This window comes from Hydra vulgaris, chromosome 08, assembly GCF_038396675.1.
Source record: "Hydra vulgaris chromosome 08, alternate assembly HydraT2T_AEP".
Lineage (NCBI taxonomy): Eukaryota > Metazoa > Cnidaria > Hydrozoa > Anthoathecata > Hydridae > Hydra > Hydra vulgaris.
Window position 1 is genome coordinate 29,332,501 of NC_088927.1, and position 21,883 is coordinate 29,354,383.

The following is a 21,883-nucleotide window of genomic DNA, read 5'->3' on the forward strand; positions in this document are numbered from 1 at the left end:
TAAAGACCAAAAATTACAAATAAACAGTAAATACTGACTAGCAAGAAAAAACTGAAAAAAAATAAATATTTTTATTCACATAATAAAATTATTAGTAAAAATAATAATAGTAATAATAATAATAATAATGAAAGTAACAGAGAAAAAAAAAAGAAAAGAAAAAGACAAAAAATGATACGAATAAAAAATGATAAGAAAAAATTGAAATAATTTTTTTTTTAATTTGTTTAAAATCATTTTGCTACAAGAATAAATAAATGAAAATAAATAAAATATAAATAAATAAATGAAGCTAAGTTCTTTCGACATGGTAACTTTTCGAATTCGTTCACAATGCATACAAGACTCCTGTTTTATTCACAGATGTACTGATATAAACATCCTCCTAATTTGTTAAGTTTCTCATATTTTTTATGTACATGGGGGAGTCTATTTATTATTATAATATAATAGTTTCAAAGATGTATTTTGAAACCCAGATATTCCAGAAAAATGTCAGCCTTGGGATAAGTTTTTCAAATCCGATTTCGGACCAGAAAAATATTTTTGAAAAAGGGGCATTATTGATTCTTTAATAGATAGAGATATCTTTAATTCTTATTCAGCCTAAATTATAATGTTCGCAAATTCTTTTCTTTATAGCATTGAATATATGCGTCATTTAAAAAACTAAAACGGTTAATTTTATGCATAATGAATTTTTTCTATATTGATGGTTAACCCTATTTTAGCAAACCATTTTTTTTTAAATATAATTTGAAAAAAATAGATATTAGGTATTTTAGAAATCAGATTCTAGGCAAGCAAATACTTGAAATTTAGTATCTGCATCTATACATTACCTCAAATTATTGTTTTAAAAGATTTTGTTTTATAAACTAGCGAATATAAATCTAATTTAAAAACTGTCTGGAAAGTATTAAGTTAGCTATAGGGTTGTATACTAATAAAAAATAGTAACTACCAAACGCTTCACTGTAAACTCTTTTAGTATTTCTAAGTCGTTAACTCTTTTAGTATTTCTACGATACGTCACAGTCTGTGATGAACGTACATACGCATTATCACCGTGTTGAGTATGAACTTTTTATCACTGCGTTATTTTTAAGGCTTGAAAATACGGAAACATAAGTTTGGTGACAATAACGGCAATATACAGTGTTGACCAAATTAATTGAAATAGCATACAATCACTGTATTTTTGGACATATGCTAATAAATTAAAAGTAAATCTCAAAAAGCATGCTTAATAACCTTTGATCCGTTCATTACTATGACGTTACGACTAAAGATAAACAAAATTTATTGACAAATCAAATCGTGTATGATTTGTACGTATATATATTTATACTTTCGCGTGTGTATATACATATTTTGAAAGAAGCTGAGTTTGGGTTTAAATTTATCACCCAGACACAAGTCAAGATGTGGTTGCAAAAGAATAAAAGGCAGAAGAGACCACGTGTTTCTGATACGAGAGTGTAAAAAGAACAAAAAAACAAGAAGTAAACTAATGCAGGGTATTATGGAAAAACACAGTGTTTTTATGAGTGACAAAACAGTTAGAAGAAAATTGTTTGACATGGGGTTTAAAGCTTGTTGCCCATTAAAGAAGTAGAAAGTAACACCTCACATGAAAGCTAAATGTCTTAACTGGGCGAAGCACTTGCGCTCCTGGACTAACGAAGATTGGAAAAGAGTTTTTTTCAGTGATGAGATTATTATTAAATGTTTTGAGTAGCAAGATCGGTATATGAGATGACCAGTTGGGGAGGAAAGAGAAAAGAATGTTGATTAGCATGTTTAGCACACAACGCAGGTTATGATATGGAGTGTAATGAGCATTTTTGGCACGGGTAAGTTGCATGTTGTAAAAGATACAATGAGGCAGGACCAGAACAAGACTGGTTGGAGAAGCGTCTCGCTCCACAGTTGAAGGAGTGGGTTGCAAAGGAAGGGTTGCTGAGGATTGGGGCATTAATTGTTATGCATGATGGAGCACCTTGCCATAAGAGGGTGTAGAGTTGCCCAGCATCTGACTTCTGAGGGTATTGACTTTTTAACATGGCCAGGCATTAGCCCAGACATGAACGAGAACTCGACAGTCTTAAGAGCTTGTGGTTGAAGAGAAACTCCTTGAGAGCTTTTGGTTGATTCTTAAAGCAGACACGAGAAAAAAAAAGATTACAAACAAGTAACAGTTGATAGAAGAGATTATTAACTTATGGTCAAGAAATGTTGAATTTACTGGCAACTGCACATCTCTGATTTACTCTATGCGAGAAAGAATACAAGCAATTCTAAAGGTTAAAGGTTCCTTCGCCAACTACTAGATAATAACCTCTGTACTGAACTTTATATGAACAACGCTTTTAAATGCAATATTATGTAATTTTAGGAGTGAACAATAATGAGCTGCCAAAAATTTAATTTGGCCAAAACTGTAGGTTTAGGAACTTTTTTTTTCTGAATTTATATCTCATGATAGTGAACGCATCGAACTACAACACTGCCTTTTTAAATTTGGACAAAGAAAAAATATTTTATTGTTTAGTTGAAATTTTGGTGTAATTTCTAGTGTGTATTCAGTTAAAAGTTAGTCTAAGGAGCTTGACGATAAGACTAAATTTGCCTTCTTTTTATATAACATCTGTTACCGCTACCGCGGTATTACCGAGCCCGTTATTACCATAATTTATTAAACATTCCCGCGGTAACCGCAGTAACAACGCACTTTCTGTTACCCTGTCACTCTATTAGAGATCTAAGTATTTTTGTGCAAAGCAGCAAAAAAAGTGTTTATATACGATATTAATGTACTGCAAATATATAATTATAGTATTTTATGTTAACAATATCAAAATACAAAAACGACCATAAAAACAATAAATGTTAATTCTAAAGATCAATTATATAAAAGTTTACTTATATTTAAAAATATATTGAATTATCTAAAGTCCTAAGTGTTAAACTATTTTATTGTAGTTATTCAGATTTATAAAAGCTATAAATATCGATACTGTATGGATCTATTGTATTTACGTTCTCATCTGATTCTGTTTCGCAGGTGTTTTGTTGAGCGTTACTTGTCTCATTTGGGTCTTCTTTTTTAGAGACAATAATAGAATCTTTTTGATTATCTACCTTATCGTTATTAATTTTTGTAATTGAACGAATACACACTGAGCTCCAATCATTCTGAAATCGTATAAATAAACAAAAACTCGATATTGACAATAAAAAATGATTATAAACACGCAATTGCAATAACTTACACTTTTTCGAAAACAATTAGTTAAAAAAAACTTTTAAAACCACTTTTTAATAAAACAATCGGTTAAAAAAACTTTGAAAAACACATTCTAACAAAACAATTAGTTAAAAAAAAGCTTTCAAAAACACTCTAACAAAATTAGTAATTGAACACAACTATTATAATCAATAACAAAAAATAGAACAGAAAAAATTATATTAATTTAAACAGATAAAAATACTGGATTTAAAATAATTTAAAACTAAACTGAAATAATAAATATAACCATTTTAAAACGTAAATACTTACCAATAGCACATCGATTAATTTGAATTGACCATGAATGATGCCATCAATTATCTTTAAACAACCGTTTTGAACAAGAGCAATCTTAAAAAGTATCAAATAAATTTTATTCAAAATTCAGCTTTTTTAACCATAAGACTATCGACTTGCAAAAAGAACTTATGTTTAAAAATCTCAAACGCGTCTCTTGTATCAGCTAGAGACACATTTGTCAATCATTTGCTAAATTTGTCTACAACATAACACGGTCTTACTACGTATCAAAAAGCTAAATTTGTCTACAACATAACACGGTCTTACTACGTATCAAAAAGCTAAATTTGTCTACAACATAACACGGTCTTACTACGTATCAAAAAAATAATCCTATGAATATGCAAAATAAAACAATGTTGCATATCAAACTAGAATAAATTTAAGAAAGCTTTTTATAGATTATTTTACAAGTTTTATAAAAAGACATCATCTTTTATCTTTACAATGCGATTGAGACTACTGATCTTGATAGAATGACAAGTTTCAACAAACATAATGGGTCTTACATAGTCTATATAAAAAGAACAAATTTGCCCATATTAGTACAAAAGCCAAAAAAAAAAAGATTGCTTCTGAATAATGAATAAAACGTATTGGTTGGTAAAACATTCATTGCATTTATATAATCATAAAAGGTTTATTTGACGAAATACCTGATCATTTTGATTGACAGAAACGGAAGTTACATTTTCAAGTACTTTTATCCAAGATGTTCCCTCTGGATAAAATTCTGAAACATTTTCACGATAATACATTGCTCCTAAAAATGTTTAATTGAAATACAAAATTACATTGATAAAATTGAGAAAAACATAAAATGCACAACACCAAAACATGTTATACCTTTATTATCCAAAACAACTATCACTGTTTTTCCAGCAGAAATATGTTTTATTATATGGCCTTCTTTTAATATATGTATCCAATGAGTTCCTAAAAAAACATTCATATATATATAATATATTTTCATATATAACATATTTTCATTAGTATGTATCTTTCATACCTAAAAAATACATTAAAAAATCAACAAAATAAATAAGATGGAAAAAAACAAATATTAACCAAGAATTGAATTCTCATGAAACCCAGCACGAAGAAAACAAGACCCATCTTCAGTAACACACCAAACTTTTCTGTCTACCCCAACTGACACACAAACTGCTGGTATGTCAATCAAAACCAATTGCCATGAATCACCCTTGAAAAAAAGAAAAGTAGATTTTATGTGGCTCTAAACTAACACCACTAAACATAAAATAAAATATTGCCAACATAAAATAAAATGTTGTCAATATAAAATAAAATGTTGTCAATGTAAAATAAGGTTTTGTCAATATAAAATTAGATGTTTTCAAAGTTAACAGAAATGCATAACTGCATAACTAACAAGCTAATGTTTAAAACAAAATTATATAAATTTTTCTTTTTTGGAGGAAGATTGGTATAACTTTACAATAATGTTAAAAAAATTATTTTGAAAATAAAGAGCTAATTTTCAATATCATTTTAAAGTAATTCATAGAAATGAAAATTTCAGAAAATTAAGACATCTGATATGCAAAACAAGTTAAAAAAAAGGAAGTTTTAAGTGAAATAAAAACTGCATTGAAATAAAAAAGTGAAAGAAATAAGGCAACAAGATGCTGAACTAAAATAAAAAAAAAAAAAAAAAAGAAGTTAAACAATAAAGATATGTAAAGTTTGAACAAGAGACAAAAAAAAAAGCAAAGAAATAACATAAAAAAAAATTTATATTTATTTTAGCTGAACTTCATGCTTTAAAGTGTTTTGATATAACTAAATAAATAAAAAAATAACACTTCCAGTATCAATTAAAAAAGCATAATATATGATAAATTATGATTATTTTTCTAATAATAACTCATGATACCTGCTTTATAATTGTATTTCAAAATAATTTAAAAAAGCAAAAAAATAATTCAAAAAAAAACAAACACAATAATCATAGAAGACCTCCAAGGAAAAAAAAGTTGGCAAAAAAAGTGCTGACCTAATACCATTTTAGAATGGCATCAGGTTGACACAAAAATTAGAAACAAATTTTGACTAATTGACAAATGTGCGAACGTTTAGCATAAAATTTACAGAAGAACCAACGCAAAGTTTGTTAAACGTTGACTTTTGCTAAAAAAATTTGATAAAGGAATGGAGCATTTCACCATTTTATATGGAATTAAAAAAAAAAATTATGCTTTTTGCTTTATTTATTTTATTATAAATTTATCAAATGTTAGTTTTTCCGTTTTTTTTAAAATTGTTTTGTTTTTAGTTTAAACAAAAAGTTTGTATCTAAAATTTAAATAAAACGTTTGTTTTTCTGTTTTTATTTTATTTATTTAGAAATTAAACTACTGAATCAAAACATTCTTTATTCCGTATTTTTCGTAATCATTTTACTAAAAATTTAAATGAAATGAATGTTTATTTGTTTTTATTTCAATTGTTTTATTTAGAATTTAAATAAAGAGTTTGCCGTTTTAAATTTATTTATTTAGCCTTGCTGAATGCTGACCTTAATTCCAAGGGTTGAACTATAGTATAACCTTAAATCACATACATGTGGAGAGTCCTTAGAGATTCCAAGTCTAACCATAACATCACCATGACAACTGACTGCCCACACACAACAATTCACTTCCTGCATATCAATCGAAATATCACGTATTGTTGCATCAGTTGGAACTTCTTTCCAAGGACCACGTGTTGTGACTAAACACTGTCTATGAATACCAAGGTATGCATCATCATTATTATAAGCATTATGATTAGTAAAAATAGTTTTAAAAATTAAATACTTTATAAAGTAAGATTAATAACCTTTTCCATCGCCTTCTCCTAACATAATCATTTATTCCCTTGTAAGAGTGATAGTATCTAAAATGTTATAAACTTCAGCGTACATTAAAAAAAAAAAAAAAAATAGACCAGTTATTATTGAACATGATAAGATGACCATATATTAGTAACTCACTCTGAAGAGTTCAGTGTTGGTTTATCACATTATTGGTTTTAGAGCTATTCTATCTATGCAGATAATTTACGCTTGATTGCAAATACAGAAAAAAAAATTACAAATATAAAGAAAAATACCAAGTGTTGGAAAGATGTAAACATAAATAAAAAAAAGATTATGCATTGTAAAATCAAAAACAAGCAAGTAGAGGAATGGGTTCTAAAGAGATGTAATGGTATACAAGGTACTCCTAATATTTTTGGTTTCAAGTAAATATACTTTTGGTGAATACAAAGAAGATAAAAAAGAGAAAACAAAATGAAAAGATAGAATGATGGTAAATTATGTTATCTCGGGGATGCAATTAGATCATCTGACAGATCATTAAAGACACCAAAAGTAATAATTTAGCCCAAATGCCTGGGCCAAACCTTGATCCAGCTGATTGGTTACTAGCATGCAAACAGTTAGCAGTATCAGAAAAAAAACGATCTTTCTGAGTTTTTTTACCTCTAGAAATAGAGGTAGGAAAACTCAGAAAGAGTTTGTAACAGACAAGATGAAAAGACAGTTAAAAATGTTCAAGATTGTCTATAAGAAACGTTTGACACATTTCGGAAACGTTTCAGAAATGTTTGACATATGTAAGTTCAGAAAAGGAGGATGCTAAGACAATGATGATCATTAAATTTTACTGAAATTTATAATTAGTAGTTCTTCATAAATTATATGTAAGGGATATACTACTATAATTCGTGATTTCTCATATTTTATTTGTAAGAGATATATTACATAACGCACACATAAATATACATAAAAAAGTTTTTTATTATATTTATATAAATATATTTTTTATAAATATATAAAGTGCTATAAAATAGCACTTTATATATTTATAAAGTGCTATTAAGCATAAAAAAAATAAATAAAAATAATAATAATTGAAAGGTTCAAAAGTAACAAAAAAATGAGCAAAAAATTTTTTTTTTAATTTTAGTCAATTAAATCAAATTTTCAGTAAATTAAATGCTTAATTAAATTTAAATAAATTAAATAATAAAAAAAAAAGTATTACAAGCAAATGTAATTGAATACAAGATGAAGAAGAAAATAAAAAATTGAAAACATGATAGAATCAAATAAAACTGAATGTATGATATACAAAATAAGAAAAATAATAAAATCATTAGTATATTAAAAATTTTATTTTCATAAATTAATTAAAATACCTTGGAAAGTCGATTGCATATTGCCAACCCATTTCATCTACCTCGTGATCAAAGTCAATTTCCCATTCATCCAGCCATTTACTAGACTTTGTAGGCAACTTATATTTATCTTTAGCACACTCATAAACGCCAGTTTCATCACTCCAATGCCAGCGATCACTTGGTAGAAACCTTAAAAAAGCAAAAAATCTATTTTTTTAAATGTGTGGTGCATAAGCGGTGTATGGCTTACAATGTGGATTATATTGCAAATGTAATTTATAGTGCACATATGATGCATGTTCTTGTATACAAGTCACTATATGACATGTATATATGAAAAATAATATTTTATATTAATTTAAAAAAACAAAACAAATAAAAACAAATAAAACAATTACTACCTGTCAGAATATCCCTCAATAGGATTCCATCGTTTGTTTTCATAAATAAAGTGATTCTCTACAAACCGTTGTTCAAATAATTTATTTGGACTATAAGTGTAAGCTCGCCCATCTTTCCCTAATGCCCAAATTATGCCATCCACACCAGATAAAACTTTTAACATAATTCCTCGAACTGACAACCAGTTGTGGAAGTACAAATCCGAAAAATTAGCTCCAGAATCAGCACTTACAAAAATTTCACCTAATATTGATGTAGCCCATATACTTTCATTTACTCTATTATACAAACAAGGGTTTAAAACCTTCAACCATTCTATAACTAAAGCTTCACTTTCTAGACTTATTACGATATATTTATTGTCATTAGTTTGTATAGAAAAAGTGTTCGCATGAGATAATCCTTTAATGCGATGAGCACATTTAATCATACTTTTATAAAGATAAACTTCTTGAGTTTCATTTTTATGTTGATACTGTATAATCATGTTGTGTGCATTATTTTCTATTACGTCAGATCTATATGAAAGACGACATTTTGACCATAAATTATAATAACCATCAATAAGGATGTAACCATTATCTTTTTTTTTCCAGGACTCAGTTGTCTAAAAAAAAAAATACGTTCTCAGTTGTCTAAAAAAAAAAATTACATTTTTAGTGCTTGGTCAGTCAAAGTCTGACTGAGCAAGCACTCAAAACATGTGACTGAGCAAGTACTTGAAAGGTGTGCCTGAGCAATAAGGACTTAAATGTTTCAATTAATAGACAATTTTTTCACAACAAACAAAAATTGTTTAAAATCCTCAAATTGTTTAAAACAATAATGAATACTTCATTTTCTAGTAAACAAACTCATTCAATACCTCCTTCATTTTATTATAAATCAAATAAAAAAAAAAAAACCTCAATAGCAAGTTCAGCAATACTGCACGATTCTCTCTGGTTTCTTTCATTTAACTCATACATCAAATGTGTTCTCCAGTCTGTACACTCTGCAACTAGACTAGAAATGCTAGAGCTTTGAGAAACAGTAAAACTTTTTAGACTTTCAACTACTGTACTGTCTACAGTGCATGCACCACTGTCAAAAGACCTCCATGAAGTGGCTGAATAGTTTGAATAAAAGTATTGTAAATATTATATTATAGTTTTATTGATAATTATAAATGAATAGCTAACAAAGATATATATATATATATATATATATATATATATATATATATATATATATATATATATATATATATAACAACAACTAACAATGACATATACATATATTACAAGGGCTATTCTATACCATTTTTACAGGGTTCAATTCAAGTGTGTTTGGACACAGCCCAAATTCAAATAAAAACTACTTAAAATAACTCTCAAACCTCAAATTAGTTAATACACATCAATTTTAGTTAATTATTAGTATACATTCATTCATAGTTATCTCAAACTAGTATACATAATTTATTTTTGATATATTATATAACTAAAAAACCCTTTATGTTCAGCCATTTTGAACTTATTTTTAGCTATTTGATCTATAGCAGAGACAAAAGTAGAAAGTTTTTTTTAAACAAAATAAACCATGAATCAAAAAGAATATAAGCTGGTAAGCAATTGTCAATAAAGACTAAAACTTATTTAACTTTTAACTGAAAACAGACATCAAGTCTTTAAATTATTACTTGGCACAAAATTTACACAAATCATTAACTCAAACTTAACACTTTCCATTAACACAAAATCATTAAAAAAATCCTGCCCATGTAAATTTTATTTAGAAAGGGGTTCAAAAATGAAAACAGAAGGGTAGCACTACTTAAATTGTTTCCTTAGAATAGCCCCTGTAAATGTAAATACACACAAACACACATAAAAGAACGACAGCAGAATAAGATCAACTTATTCAAGCATCAATATTGGCTTCTGAAAATAACCATAAGCACAAGGTTCACTACATACATCAGAGCTGAGGGTTTGGTCATAACTTTTAAAAAAATTTAGAGCCAACATTTTAAAAAAAAATTTAGGACTAACAATAAAAATAAAAAAAATTAGAGCCAACTATCAAAAGTACTCCAAAATGCAGACCTTAATCTGCTATCTCATAAAACTTTCATGAGTTAATTTAGGTTAACAAAAAGTTTACCACTTTTTGCAAACTTAATCAGTTTCCATTCTCTACCAACCAGCTCTTCAGGTGTAACATTAGTTCGAATATATATATCATGGCAATCTTCACTCAATGCAAATACCTGAGTAATGTAAAACTTACCCTTGAATTTCCCTTAAATTTAAACTTATTATTAGAGAAAGTAAAATATGTTAGTGGTATATAATGCACCACAGATAAATAATGTACCACAGGTATATAATTTACCACATGTATATAACGTACAATAGGTATATACTGTACCACAAGTATATAATTAAAAGTGTTTATATATAATGAAACTTTTATATATATATATAAAAAAAATAAATAAATATATTTTAATTTATTTTGAACTAAAAAAAACTTTACTTTTAATTTATTAACATTTGATTACACATATACATTACATCTAGGCTTCTTTTTTAAACTAAAGTTACAAACTTAACTTATTTACTAATTCTTAACTTTTAGTGATATCTTGAGCAGTATGCAATTGAACAGTACTTTGGATAATCCAATTTTATTTGTAAGCACATGTTGCCCACAATCTGAGAAAATCTGCATAACCACTTTTATGCATATTTCATCAGTTTGCATACTAATGTTTGTTCACTTGAAAACCCAAATTTTATTTGAAATTTACAAAAGAAATTTAAAAAAGATTAAAATAATTGTAGTTATGATTTTTTAGAACTTTTTTTAAGTCACCTTTTATAACAGTTAAATCCCTACTGCCTGTTACCACCTGTTGCAAAAGTAGAAATAAATTATGATATAATCATCGGGAAATTATTATTTTCGTTTTGAACAGTACAGGGGTTTGGATTTGAACAAGCGTTTTTCTTTTGCAAGGATTTGTAAGCATAAAAAACCCTATTGTATTAAACAAGCACCCTTAAAAAAAAGGCAACAGAAAAAATCAATATCACAAGGTAAATCATTAATTCGTTTTTTCAATCTTTGTCAAACAAAAATTCATCTAACAAATAGTTTTCATTTGTATTGAAATAAATGGACAAAATATTCTTCCAGGGTAGTAATCTATTTGATAAAATTGAATAGAACTTTGTACATTAATCTAATTTGTTATTTTAAAATTTTAAATTACTATTTAGCAAAGCTTTAATTACTTAGAAACTTTATTGCAAAAACAGAGTAAAAAATTGTGAAAATCATGTCCGTATAAAGCCAAGTAAAAATTTCTTCAAGAACATATTTTCAACAGTTGGTAATGTTTTTGGAATTAAATTATATTAATTGATAGATTAAACTGATTATTTATTATATTAACTGATTATTTTATTTAATATTTATTATATTAAACTGAATATTTATTATATATTAATAGATTAAACAGCTACAATGTATGGTTAGAACAAATAATACACACACCAATGCACAAAAACAATTTGTTAAAAAAAAACAAAAAACTTCAACCATTTGTTTTTATCAATCACATGCTTTAAAAACTTTAATACATAATGTATTCTCCAATATTGTGAATATAAATATTGTTATAGGAGTTATATAGAGTTATATTGGTTGGCAAAATGCAATTTTTCAAGGTATTTTATTAAATTTATGAAAATAAAATTTTTAACATGCTAATGATTTTATTATTTTTCTCATTTTCTATATCATACATTCAATTTCATTTGTTTGTATCACATTTTCAATTTTTTATTTTATATTTAATAGGGAACAGCAAAAAAATAAAATAAAAAAAAAGAACAGAGAACTAAGGAAACAACAGGAAAATTTTAAAAAAGAAATTATTTTTCTAGTAAATTTAATAAATTCTTTAAAAAAAAAAATGTAAAAAAAAAAAAAAAAAAAAAGAAAAAGAAACCTGATTATTAGGTCCAATGCTAACAAAAGAAAACATTCCAACCATTTCAATCCATCTATCTCCAATTTCATTGTTGACAGTCATTCCTCCTCGAAAAAAAATCTAAAAATTTTTTTTTTTGGGTTCATAAGATTGTGGAAGTTTATTTTTAGCCCAAATAACAAAAACTATTATATTACATGGTAGATTTAATGATATCAATTATCATTTTTTTTGCTAGGAAAACATAAAACATTTATCTACAGCAAAAAAATAATTTACAAGTAAAATTTCAAAACAGCTATTTAACAACTGAATTTTTTTTATAAAAAAAAGAATACTTTGTAAATGATTCAAAAATTCTTTTTTAAACAAATTTAAGGTAAAACATTTTAGAACCATACTTTAATTATTTTTATTATGTTTTAATTCTAAAAAAATTGCAAAAACTACATTAAATATGAAATTATCGAGTGTGCATTAAAGTACAATGTTAATGTACATTGATTGTACATTTTATGTAAAAATGTTACAAGTGTAAAGAGATTAAAATATTTACTTAAATCTAAAGAGAATAACAACAAAAATTAGTTCAGACTAATTATTATTAGACTGTTAAAGAAACTTTCAAATCAAAATTTTGATTTGATCTAAAAATACGCATAAACTTTTTTGATAATATTGTTTACCTCACATATACTACACCTGGGAACTGGGGATGCGGAAAATTTGTAGGGTACTTTTGTTCCAAACCTCTATTTTAATATAATTTTGATTAACACCAGTATAATATTTAAAGTTTCATACATAAATATCATGGAAGTCATCAAAAGAATTTTAAGAACAATAAACAAATATTCTTTTCCTTTAACTAAACAAAATCTCTAAAATATTTTTATGGATTCATGTTTGAAACTAAATTTTAAGTAAAAATGCAAATTTTACATACGGAATCTTAAGCTATATTATGCAGGTTATTTGCATTATTTAAACTATTTACTAATTGAGGGAGTTTTTAATATTATATTCAAAAATTGCAGTTTTGGATAACTTTGTGTAACTATTGTCAAATTCTTAAAACAAAAACCAGGAATAAGGGTTTGCTTTATTAAATAATATATATAAAAATGAGCAATAAAATATTATTTTTGCATGAAAATATGTTTCATATTTTTTCAGTTTACCGTTAATAAAATACAAATTTGTAATTTACTACATGAATGTTTGTGTTCTATCTGAACCTCTGATGCAGTGTTCATTTATCAGTAAGTTACTTTATGTATGCTTATGTTCTGTTTGAACCTTTGGCGCAGTGCTTGTTCACCCGCAAGTTACTATATGTATGTTTGTGCTCTGTCTGAACCTTTGGCACAGTGTTTACTCACCCATAAGTTACTTTATGTTTAAATCTTTGATATAGGGTGAGCTCAGTAACCAACTAGTGAATCCAACTATAAAACCTATGCTTACCTTAATTATAGTACTCTGTTAGATGTAATGTTTTTCCTAATGCATTTCCATAACATCCTCATCAATGTTTTGAAGTACTGCTAACTGGAAGAAACTTCTTTTAACTACTCCAGGTCAGGTCAGGTTCAGGATCATCAAAATCACCCTGCTACTGGTATTATGTAACCCAGTACTACCTGCCCCATGCCCTACAACTTTGTAGGATTTGCTTTCTTTTAGGTAAAGGCTACGAGAAATAAACACCGACTTGAAAATCCTATGCCTTTGGGGCTCTTGGTTGAGTAAAGGCTAGAGATGGTATCTCGATAAAAATACTCATCTTGGGCAGATGTTAACTGCATCCAGCTACTGTCTTGTAGCAGATCTCCTAAACAAAGACTTAAGGGGTAAACAGAATAATTCTCATTCTCAGAATAATTTAGGGGGCCTCCTTAATAGTGACTGTGCAAGTCTTCCTGTTATCTTTAATGAGGGTAAGGTCTAATACTCAGTTTAACTGTTCTAAGGTCAGCTGGTAGTAAGGTTTCCTGAACTTTGTGTAGCTCTCAGAGAGTCTGATCCTATCAACAGTGTAAAAATCAGAGTATTACCAGTGCCATGTTGCACATAAATGGTGTCTCTATTTTTTATAATGCTTTTGGTGTGCATTGTTGAAAACACATAAGGAGCCCTAAGCTACAACTTTGGGTTAATTAACAGGACTGAGACAACTGCATAGCTTATTGCTTGGGATGCTATGTTCTACCTATGCATGAATTAAGTAATATTTTTAAATTCAAATCATGCATAAAGTAACCAAAAATATAAAATCACCCCCACCACCTATCTGTTTCAATATATCTTTCACAAATATTCATGGTCTTTGAAGTAACTTTCCATCAGTTGAATCTTACCTCATGCAAAGTTCACCCGACTTGCTTGTCCTTTGTGAGACTAATTTAAATTCTGTTCCTTCTTCAGATCTCAGTATTGATGGGAACTATTTTATAACTTAGGGGTACTGTATTTATGCATTAATTCATCTATTTGTCCAGAAGGTTTGAATCTTTTGATCATTCTTTTATAATTCTTTTATTTTGCTTCTGCTTAGCACCTCTTCACTCTATTTCATCTTCTCTTTGATCACCTTTCTCTTTTGATCACCTTTCTCTTTGATCACCTTTCTCTTTTGATCACCTTTCTCTTTGATCTCTATTGTTCTCCTTCTTCTCATAACTGCACTCTTTTAGATGTAATTTCTGATCGAATTGACATTAATTGCATTATAGTTAATCTTCTTAAAGAACAAAAACGTGCATCTTTTTTTTTTAATATCTTCACTTCCACCAAGGCTGCAAGCAACCACTATTAGAGTTGGAAGTTACTGGATAGATAATGATTAACAGACAACTTAAAAGATTGCAAATTATATGAATCAGGAAAACAAGATGAAGGGACCTAAATGACTAAAAATCTTTTATAGATAATAAGTTTTTGAGGAACCAATTCAATTAAAAAAAATAAGCTTATATCTTAATTATGTTGAATTATTATTTTAATTTCTCATTTTTTGAAGTCAACATGATATTGGCTACTTTTGATGACTGCATGCTTGATTCCTTCATTGCAAGGGATAGCTCAACATTTGCATTATTAATTAAGATATTGGGTTTGTTTTCTTCCATTATTAATTCATTTTCTAATTTTATCTGTGCATTATTAATTCATTTTCTATTTTATAATGAGAGCTGACTTAACAATAGGAGAGAGATTAATATATTTCTGATCACCCAGAATATTTTTAACACAGAGATATGATGCCAATAAGTACAAATGTCAAAATCCCCAGAGGCTGATCACAAAATTAATTTTGGATCTCTTTCCAAAGCATAGATAACCCATTCTGTGGTAACCTCATCACAAAAGCTATCAGTGCTTGATATCTTTATGAAACCTATATACAATCTTTGCATGTGCAACTTTCCCTGCTTCTTCATGAAACCTATATACAATCTTTGCATGTGCAACTTTTCCTGCTTTAATGTTTTAAATGATTAATGAATAAACTAAAGGTTTCTCAAGATACAACTTTTTACTGATGAATGATATTATAGATATGTGGCAATAGCAATTAATGACTTTCAAATTGCACTGCTTGCATTGGAAAGCAAAGTGCACATAAAGTGTACATACATTAAGACTGCTTACTTTCATCTGGATCTAAACTTCTTGTTACTCTACAAGCTGCTAAAGTAAATTCAATAGATGTAAGTTTGAGTCAGTTGTTAGAATCTTTATAATTAATGTCAACTAATTCTTCACCTACTTTGTTAGAGAAAATTTTTTGTCTCAGAACTTTGATTAAAAATGACTGTAACAGTTTATGTTTTAACTGTTACTATTTTTGAAGTCATAAATTTATTGTCTTGTTTTTCCATAAATTTTCCCAATATGATAAATTGAACCTTTCATAAAAACAGTGTTCACTGCTTTTAATGAGAAGATAAAACTGAGAATTTGAAGACCAGAAATATTTCCATCACAATACAAGAGAACTTAATTTGCACCTTGAACTTACACATAGCACATTTGATAAAAACTACCTAACCACAGCTTACCTTGCCAGGCCTCGTTTACCTCACTGCATTCCTAATAAATGTGCCTAGCTCAGGTATATTAAAAAATGTGATTTAAAATTTCAGGATATTCAGGACAAATTATGATAATTGAGGACATTTCACAATAAATTTTTAAAAATCTAGAAATCAAGGAAATTTAGAACATATGGTAGGCCTTTAGTGTGTGAGGCCTTTGTATCAACAAAAATTTTAATAAAAGATTTCATGCCAAAAATTGTAACTAAGTTTTTACAATATCTTTTTCATATTAAAAAAGGAATCATAGTAAAACCTTTTATACCAACAAAAAAAACATCTTCATATTATTCTTCATGTTAACAACTGTAATTGTAGATTTCAATAAAAGAACTGTAATGGCAGCCCTTCAACCCAACAAAAGTAATGGTAGCAAAACAGACACATTAAAGATAAGTTTAATAAAGTAGTTTGCAACTGTCTTGTCTCATTGACTACATTTCTAACAGTTTCAGAACACCTTGATCTTTAAACATTTTTAAGTCCAGCACTCTAACCACTGTGTCATAATCATATATAAAAAAATTGAAAACAATCTGTTTCTTAGTTTACTTGAACAAATTCTTACAATACTTAAATCATATTTTTGTTATGGTGTCATAACAAAAATATGAAATATTGATAAAATTTTTTGTTCAGTTGTAATTAAAGTTATTCACAATGACAAAAAAAATCAAAGTTTAGTTGAAAAATATATTTTGGGTAAAATGTCTATAACTTGTAAACTTATATTTTTAGATGGCATCATAAAAAAGATTAACTTAAGATAAAAAGTCACTAACTTCAGTTATGACAAATAATATCAAAACGCACGGTACAATTAAAGCAATGTAGAAATACATGATAATTCTATATCATCATGCATCTCAATAATTTAAATCATGAATAATAAAATAAATAATTGATATGACAATAAAGAGTTTCAAAAAATAAATAGAAAAATACCAAGACAATAATAAAATATAAAAATATAAAATGATATATACTAATAAAAAACTAAAGAAACATCACAGAATACAAAACAAAAGAAAATAAGTGTAAAAAGAAAAATACCAAATGAAAACCTTTTTGTTTTCTTTAAAAAAAAAATCAGACCCCAAAACTTAAATTTGATAAAACTTGAGATACATCAGACTAATATTCCTAACTTTTTAAATAACTTTTACATTAACTTAATTATTGACAGTTAAACAAATAACTTGAATTACTTTTTTATTTTTAGACAGAGCCCATACAACATTTTTTCCTACAGCCACTTGTTGAAGTTCTTCGCCTTTTGGGTAATTTAATTCTTGCCAGTCAGTACCTAAAATTAAAATTGTACGAAACATTGTATTTTTAAGCATGTGTTCATGAAAATTATTTGCTAATAATTTTCATATAATATTGTTAAGTTAATAATAATATGTTAATAATAATGTTAATAACAGTTAATGATAATTATTTACCCTTAGCAATTTTCATATTATTACATTTTTTTCATATATTTCAAACTAACAATTCAATAAAAGAAAATGAAAAATATTTAAATTTTATCATTTTTGTTTTACACATATTTGCTTTTAAAAAAAAATACTGTTAAGAGTTACTAGAAAATAAGTTTGGAGTTACTAGAAGATAATGAAATTTAAAAAACAAGAAAACAGTTGACAGAATATTTTTCCAATTATCAGAAAAACATGACAAAGAAAATTTCAAAGTGTTTGAGATAAATTGTTCGCAGAATTTCTATCTGAAAAGACACTTACTTTGTTCAAGATTAACTGACATTAGCCATTACATCAATTTGTATCCTTGTCCTATTCATAATGTACACATTAGTGTTGTTGCGACTATTAATTAATTTGACTGTCGACTAAATCAACTAATGTATTTTCTAAAGACGACTAAAATCGATTAATACATTTTTAAAATCGACTAAAAGTTGATTTACTTGATATATGGAAATAGTTTAATTTTTTGAAACAAATTGTCATGAGAATAATAAAACAATTTATTTTCGCTTTCTTTTCTTTAACATCATATCATTTAAATGTTAATGGCTACATTAAATAATATGAGTTAATAAATAATATAATAAATAAATGTTAATGGTTAATAAATAAATGTTAATTGTTAATAAATAAATGTTAATGTTAAAGTTTAATAAATAAATGTTAATGGTGCTTCATTAAATAATATACAAAACAATATGAGAGAACGACCACTCTAACAACTGGAAAATTTATTACCTGGCCCCAATAATTCAGGGACTGTCTTAAATACTTACAATATATCAAAATCATTAAAATCATATTTACAATGTGATTGTATAGATGACATTAACAATTTTTTAGTTTCACAACTTAGTTTTGCCCCAGGGCCCCGAGCCAGCTAGAAGCGGCCATGTATGAAAGTATATATAAAATTCAAAAGCATCAGAGTAAAGAAAAGAAAAAAATTAATGAAATGTATAACCGATAGTTTAATTAGATATGATTTTTTAAAAGATTTTAGTTTGATCGTTTTCATTTACACTTTTTTTTCTTAGGAAGTAGAGCTGAATCATCGCAGGTGCTACTAGTCATCAGTGATAATTCATTGTTTTCAAACTTTCACTGAGAATTTATTGCAACCGCATAACTGACATTCCCATTGAACTTTATTTTAAGTTCAGGTTGTGGTTAAGATCTATTAATATCAACTTTTGAAAATACCACTGAAATGTAAATAATCTGCATAAAAAAATAAATTTAAAAATAAATAAATGCATAAACAAAATTGTACAGAGTAGTTAACATATTGTTGGTATTCTGGCAAAGAACTTTAACTCAGAAATCCTGTTATATAGACATCGTATGGCTTACATAATCGTTAAAGAAATATATAGACAATAATTAAATAAGTATGCTAACCTATTTGACATAGATGGGTTACACCTAAACGCACCACTGCATATCCATCCCAGGTACATCCCCATAAATGTCCATCAGGTCCCACAGATATTTGCAAAAAATTAATATTGTTTGTTTTAACTTCAAGCCAAGTATCCCCTTGTGGACAGGTTCGGGTTACACCATTGCGATATAGTACCTAAAAAAACAACAAATTTAAAAGGAAAAAAAATTAACAGCCTTCATTTCACTTCAAATTAAAGTAGCCTAAATCACAACTAATTCACTTATGGCTACAATCAATCTACTTATAGCTACAATCAATCTACTTATGGCTACAATCAATCTACTTTTGGTAGGTGGTAGTCTAACATATTCTACTTAACAAACAAGTTTTTAACCTGTTTACAAACATTTATAAGTAAAACTCTATGAAAATATTATCCTAACTCTTCCAGAAAAAGTAATAGCCCACACTGCCAAATAACCAGGTGGCTGACCTTGCATTTGAAAACCTCCCACACTGATATCTTGATACAAATCTTCAAGAACACTTGTTTCAGGTATCTATAAATTTTATTATTCAATATATAATAAAAAAATACCTTATTCAAATATATATTTAAAAACAATGAAATAAAATACAAAAACAAAAAATACTTAAATATTCAAAATAAAAATTATAAAAGGGAAAAACCCAAAATTACGAGAGAAGTGGGGCACTATGATACACTTTTAGCTTTTGCTTTGTAACAATTTTTTTAGTACACCTTTTTTTTTTAGGTGATTGGTTTAATTTGTAAAACTATTTTATATCTACAAAGTTAAATTTATTAATTACCAAAATATAACAGATTAAACTTGTTAGACTATTTAAAGTAAACTAGAAGTTTGTTGAATAACATACCATAAAACATAGCAACTTAAAAAACTAATAAATTAGATTGTCATCAAAAAAACACAAAATTCAACCCCTTGCAGGCCTAATGATACCAAATATAATATATATAACTTTTATAACTTTATATAACTTTTTGTCAAAACTCTAGTAGTAACTTTTTCACAATATGAAAGTCACAACTCTTAAGATGCCTTCACAATTACAACTTTTCATGGTGCCTTACTCTTCCCTACTTGTTAATTATTTTAAAATTTTTTTAAATATAATGAAACTAAATAAAAACTAAATAAAGAAACAAAAATAAAATTTCAATATCTTTTTAAAACAATGTCTTAAAAGGTAATGCAGTTGCCATACAGAAAAGTTAAATGAAAACTTTTTAAATCAGTTGTTAACTAAAAAATCAATCAACTGGAACTCATTTGACATATTTTAACAAAATAAAAAATAAAAAAATTAAAGTAAATAAATAAAATCCAAAAATTATTTGTTAAAATAAAAATAAAAATATTAAAAAAATTTAAAAAAAAATATTTTCATTAATCTTTTTTTCATTTAATTCACTCCAAATAAAAATAGTAGTTAGTTAATAGCATTTACATTATCTTTTCACTTACAGCACTCCATTTATTGTAAGAGATGAATTTACGATATCGAATCCATTTTCTTCTACGAACAAATGATAATTTCCCGGGTTTACTGTGATAAGCAGCTGGAAAATCTACTGCATACTGCCAGCCCTAAACAAATAAATATTGTCAACAATATTTTTCCAAAATAAACAAAAATTAAAAAAAGTAAAACATAGTTTAACCAAGTTTTAATTCTATATACATATATAAATATATAATATAAAAAATTTTATACTTAAATCCAAAAAGTTAATTAGTACTAATCCAGTTTTATTTAATTGATTTAATCGACTACTGTTTCTATAGTAACTATGCGGTAGTGGTGTAGTGGTAAAGCGCTCGCTTCATAAGCGAGAGGTTCCGAGTTTGATCCCCAGCACGTCCCTGGTAGTACCGCGCTCAACTTGTTTCTCCGCGCAGCGGCCTTGTTCATCGAGGTTTGTGTTTCGGAGTTATAGAGTTGAGAGAGGGTTATAACCACTATTAAGTAACCTCCTTATCTGTAGTGGCCTTCTTGGCCTTGAGGAGGTGAATAACAAAAGAAAAAAAAAAAAAAACTAATAAAAGTATAATAGTTAAATATTATATATAATTATGTTAATCAAATATCTAAAAATAAAAAACAAGTACCAACCTCAGAATCACAGTTAATTGATTTATCAACTATCCAATCACCTTCCCAACACCAATCTTCTGAAGGAAGATTTATTCTTTCAGGATTTCGATCAATTTTACCATCTTTAGAACTCCAATGCCAGCGATCAGAAAAAAGTAGCTGCAGTTAATGTAAATATATTACAAATAATTGCTTATTACATATTTTAAAAACAGAATTATAAAGCAAAATGATTTAAAAAAAAGAAGATTACAGATTTTTGAGACCATCTGTAAGTTATTGACCACCTCTCATTTTCATAATAACATTCTCCCACTTTAATAGGAAGATCAGTTTCTAACACACTAAAGTAAATTTTTTGATCCACACATACAGCCCATGCACAAGTTGGTGTTGTAACAACACGTTTAAACCCATATTCCTTCGAGGTTTGAAAAACACTATCAACCAAGTCACATTCCAAGGTTTCTAAAGAAAGCTTGTGCAATTTTCCATAGCAGTTAGTAGCAAGCAAAACCTTTTCAAGCATTAGCAATCAGAACATAAAAAAAAACTTTGATTATGTAAATTATGAATATGTTCCTGTGGACAATA

At 27.1% G+C, this 21,883-nt stretch overlaps 1 protein-coding gene across 3 annotated transcripts; it reads right to left on the reverse strand.

Moving 5' to 3' along the window:
- Positions 1-2,828: 2,828 nt before the first annotated feature.
- LOC100209515 (tectonin beta-propeller repeat-containing protein 1) lies at positions 2,829-21,883 on the reverse strand. 3 transcript variants are annotated; one of them, XM_065803372.1, is made up of 18 exons: positions 21,543-21,883; positions 21,308-21,448; positions 20,659-20,781; positions 19,591-19,707; positions 19,162-19,339; positions 17,476-17,573; positions 12,186-12,287; positions 10,331-10,436; positions 9,091-9,293; positions 8,185-8,792; positions 7,802-7,972; positions 6,437-6,493; positions 6,177-6,339; positions 4,661-4,796; positions 4,439-4,528; positions 4,249-4,355; positions 3,563-3,643; positions 2,829-3,198 (listed from the first exon to the last, which is right to left on the reverse strand). In XM_065803372.1, exons 1-18 carry the CDS (start codon positions 21,816-21,818, stop codon positions 2,986-2,988), a joined length of 2,970 nt encoding a protein of 989 aa, XP_065659444.1. In that variant the 5' UTR covers positions 21,819-21,883; the 3' UTR covers positions 2,829-2,985. The 3 variants fall into 3 exon arrangements, with proteins under 3 accessions (XP_065659444.1, XP_065659445.1, XP_065659446.1); XM_065803373.1 differs by lacking the exon at positions 19,591-19,707; XM_065803374.1 differs by lacking the exons at positions 9,091-9,293; positions 10,331-10,436.

Excerpts from the sequence above, each read along its gene's own strand:
- LOC100209515 (XM_065803372.1), bottom strand. The coding sequence starts at position 21,818 with ATGCTTGAAAAGGTTTTGCTTGCTACTAACTGCTATGGAAAATTGCAC. Across the intron at positions 7,973-8,184 it reads ATTGAGGGATATTCTGACAG|GTTTCTACCAAGTGATCGCT; the intron begins GTAGTAATTGTT and ends TGCTTTTTTAAG. Across the intron at positions 6,340-6,436 it reads AGGAGAAGGCGATGGAAAAG|ACAGTGTTTAGTCACAACAC; the intron begins GTTATTAATCTT and ends TGGTATTCATAG.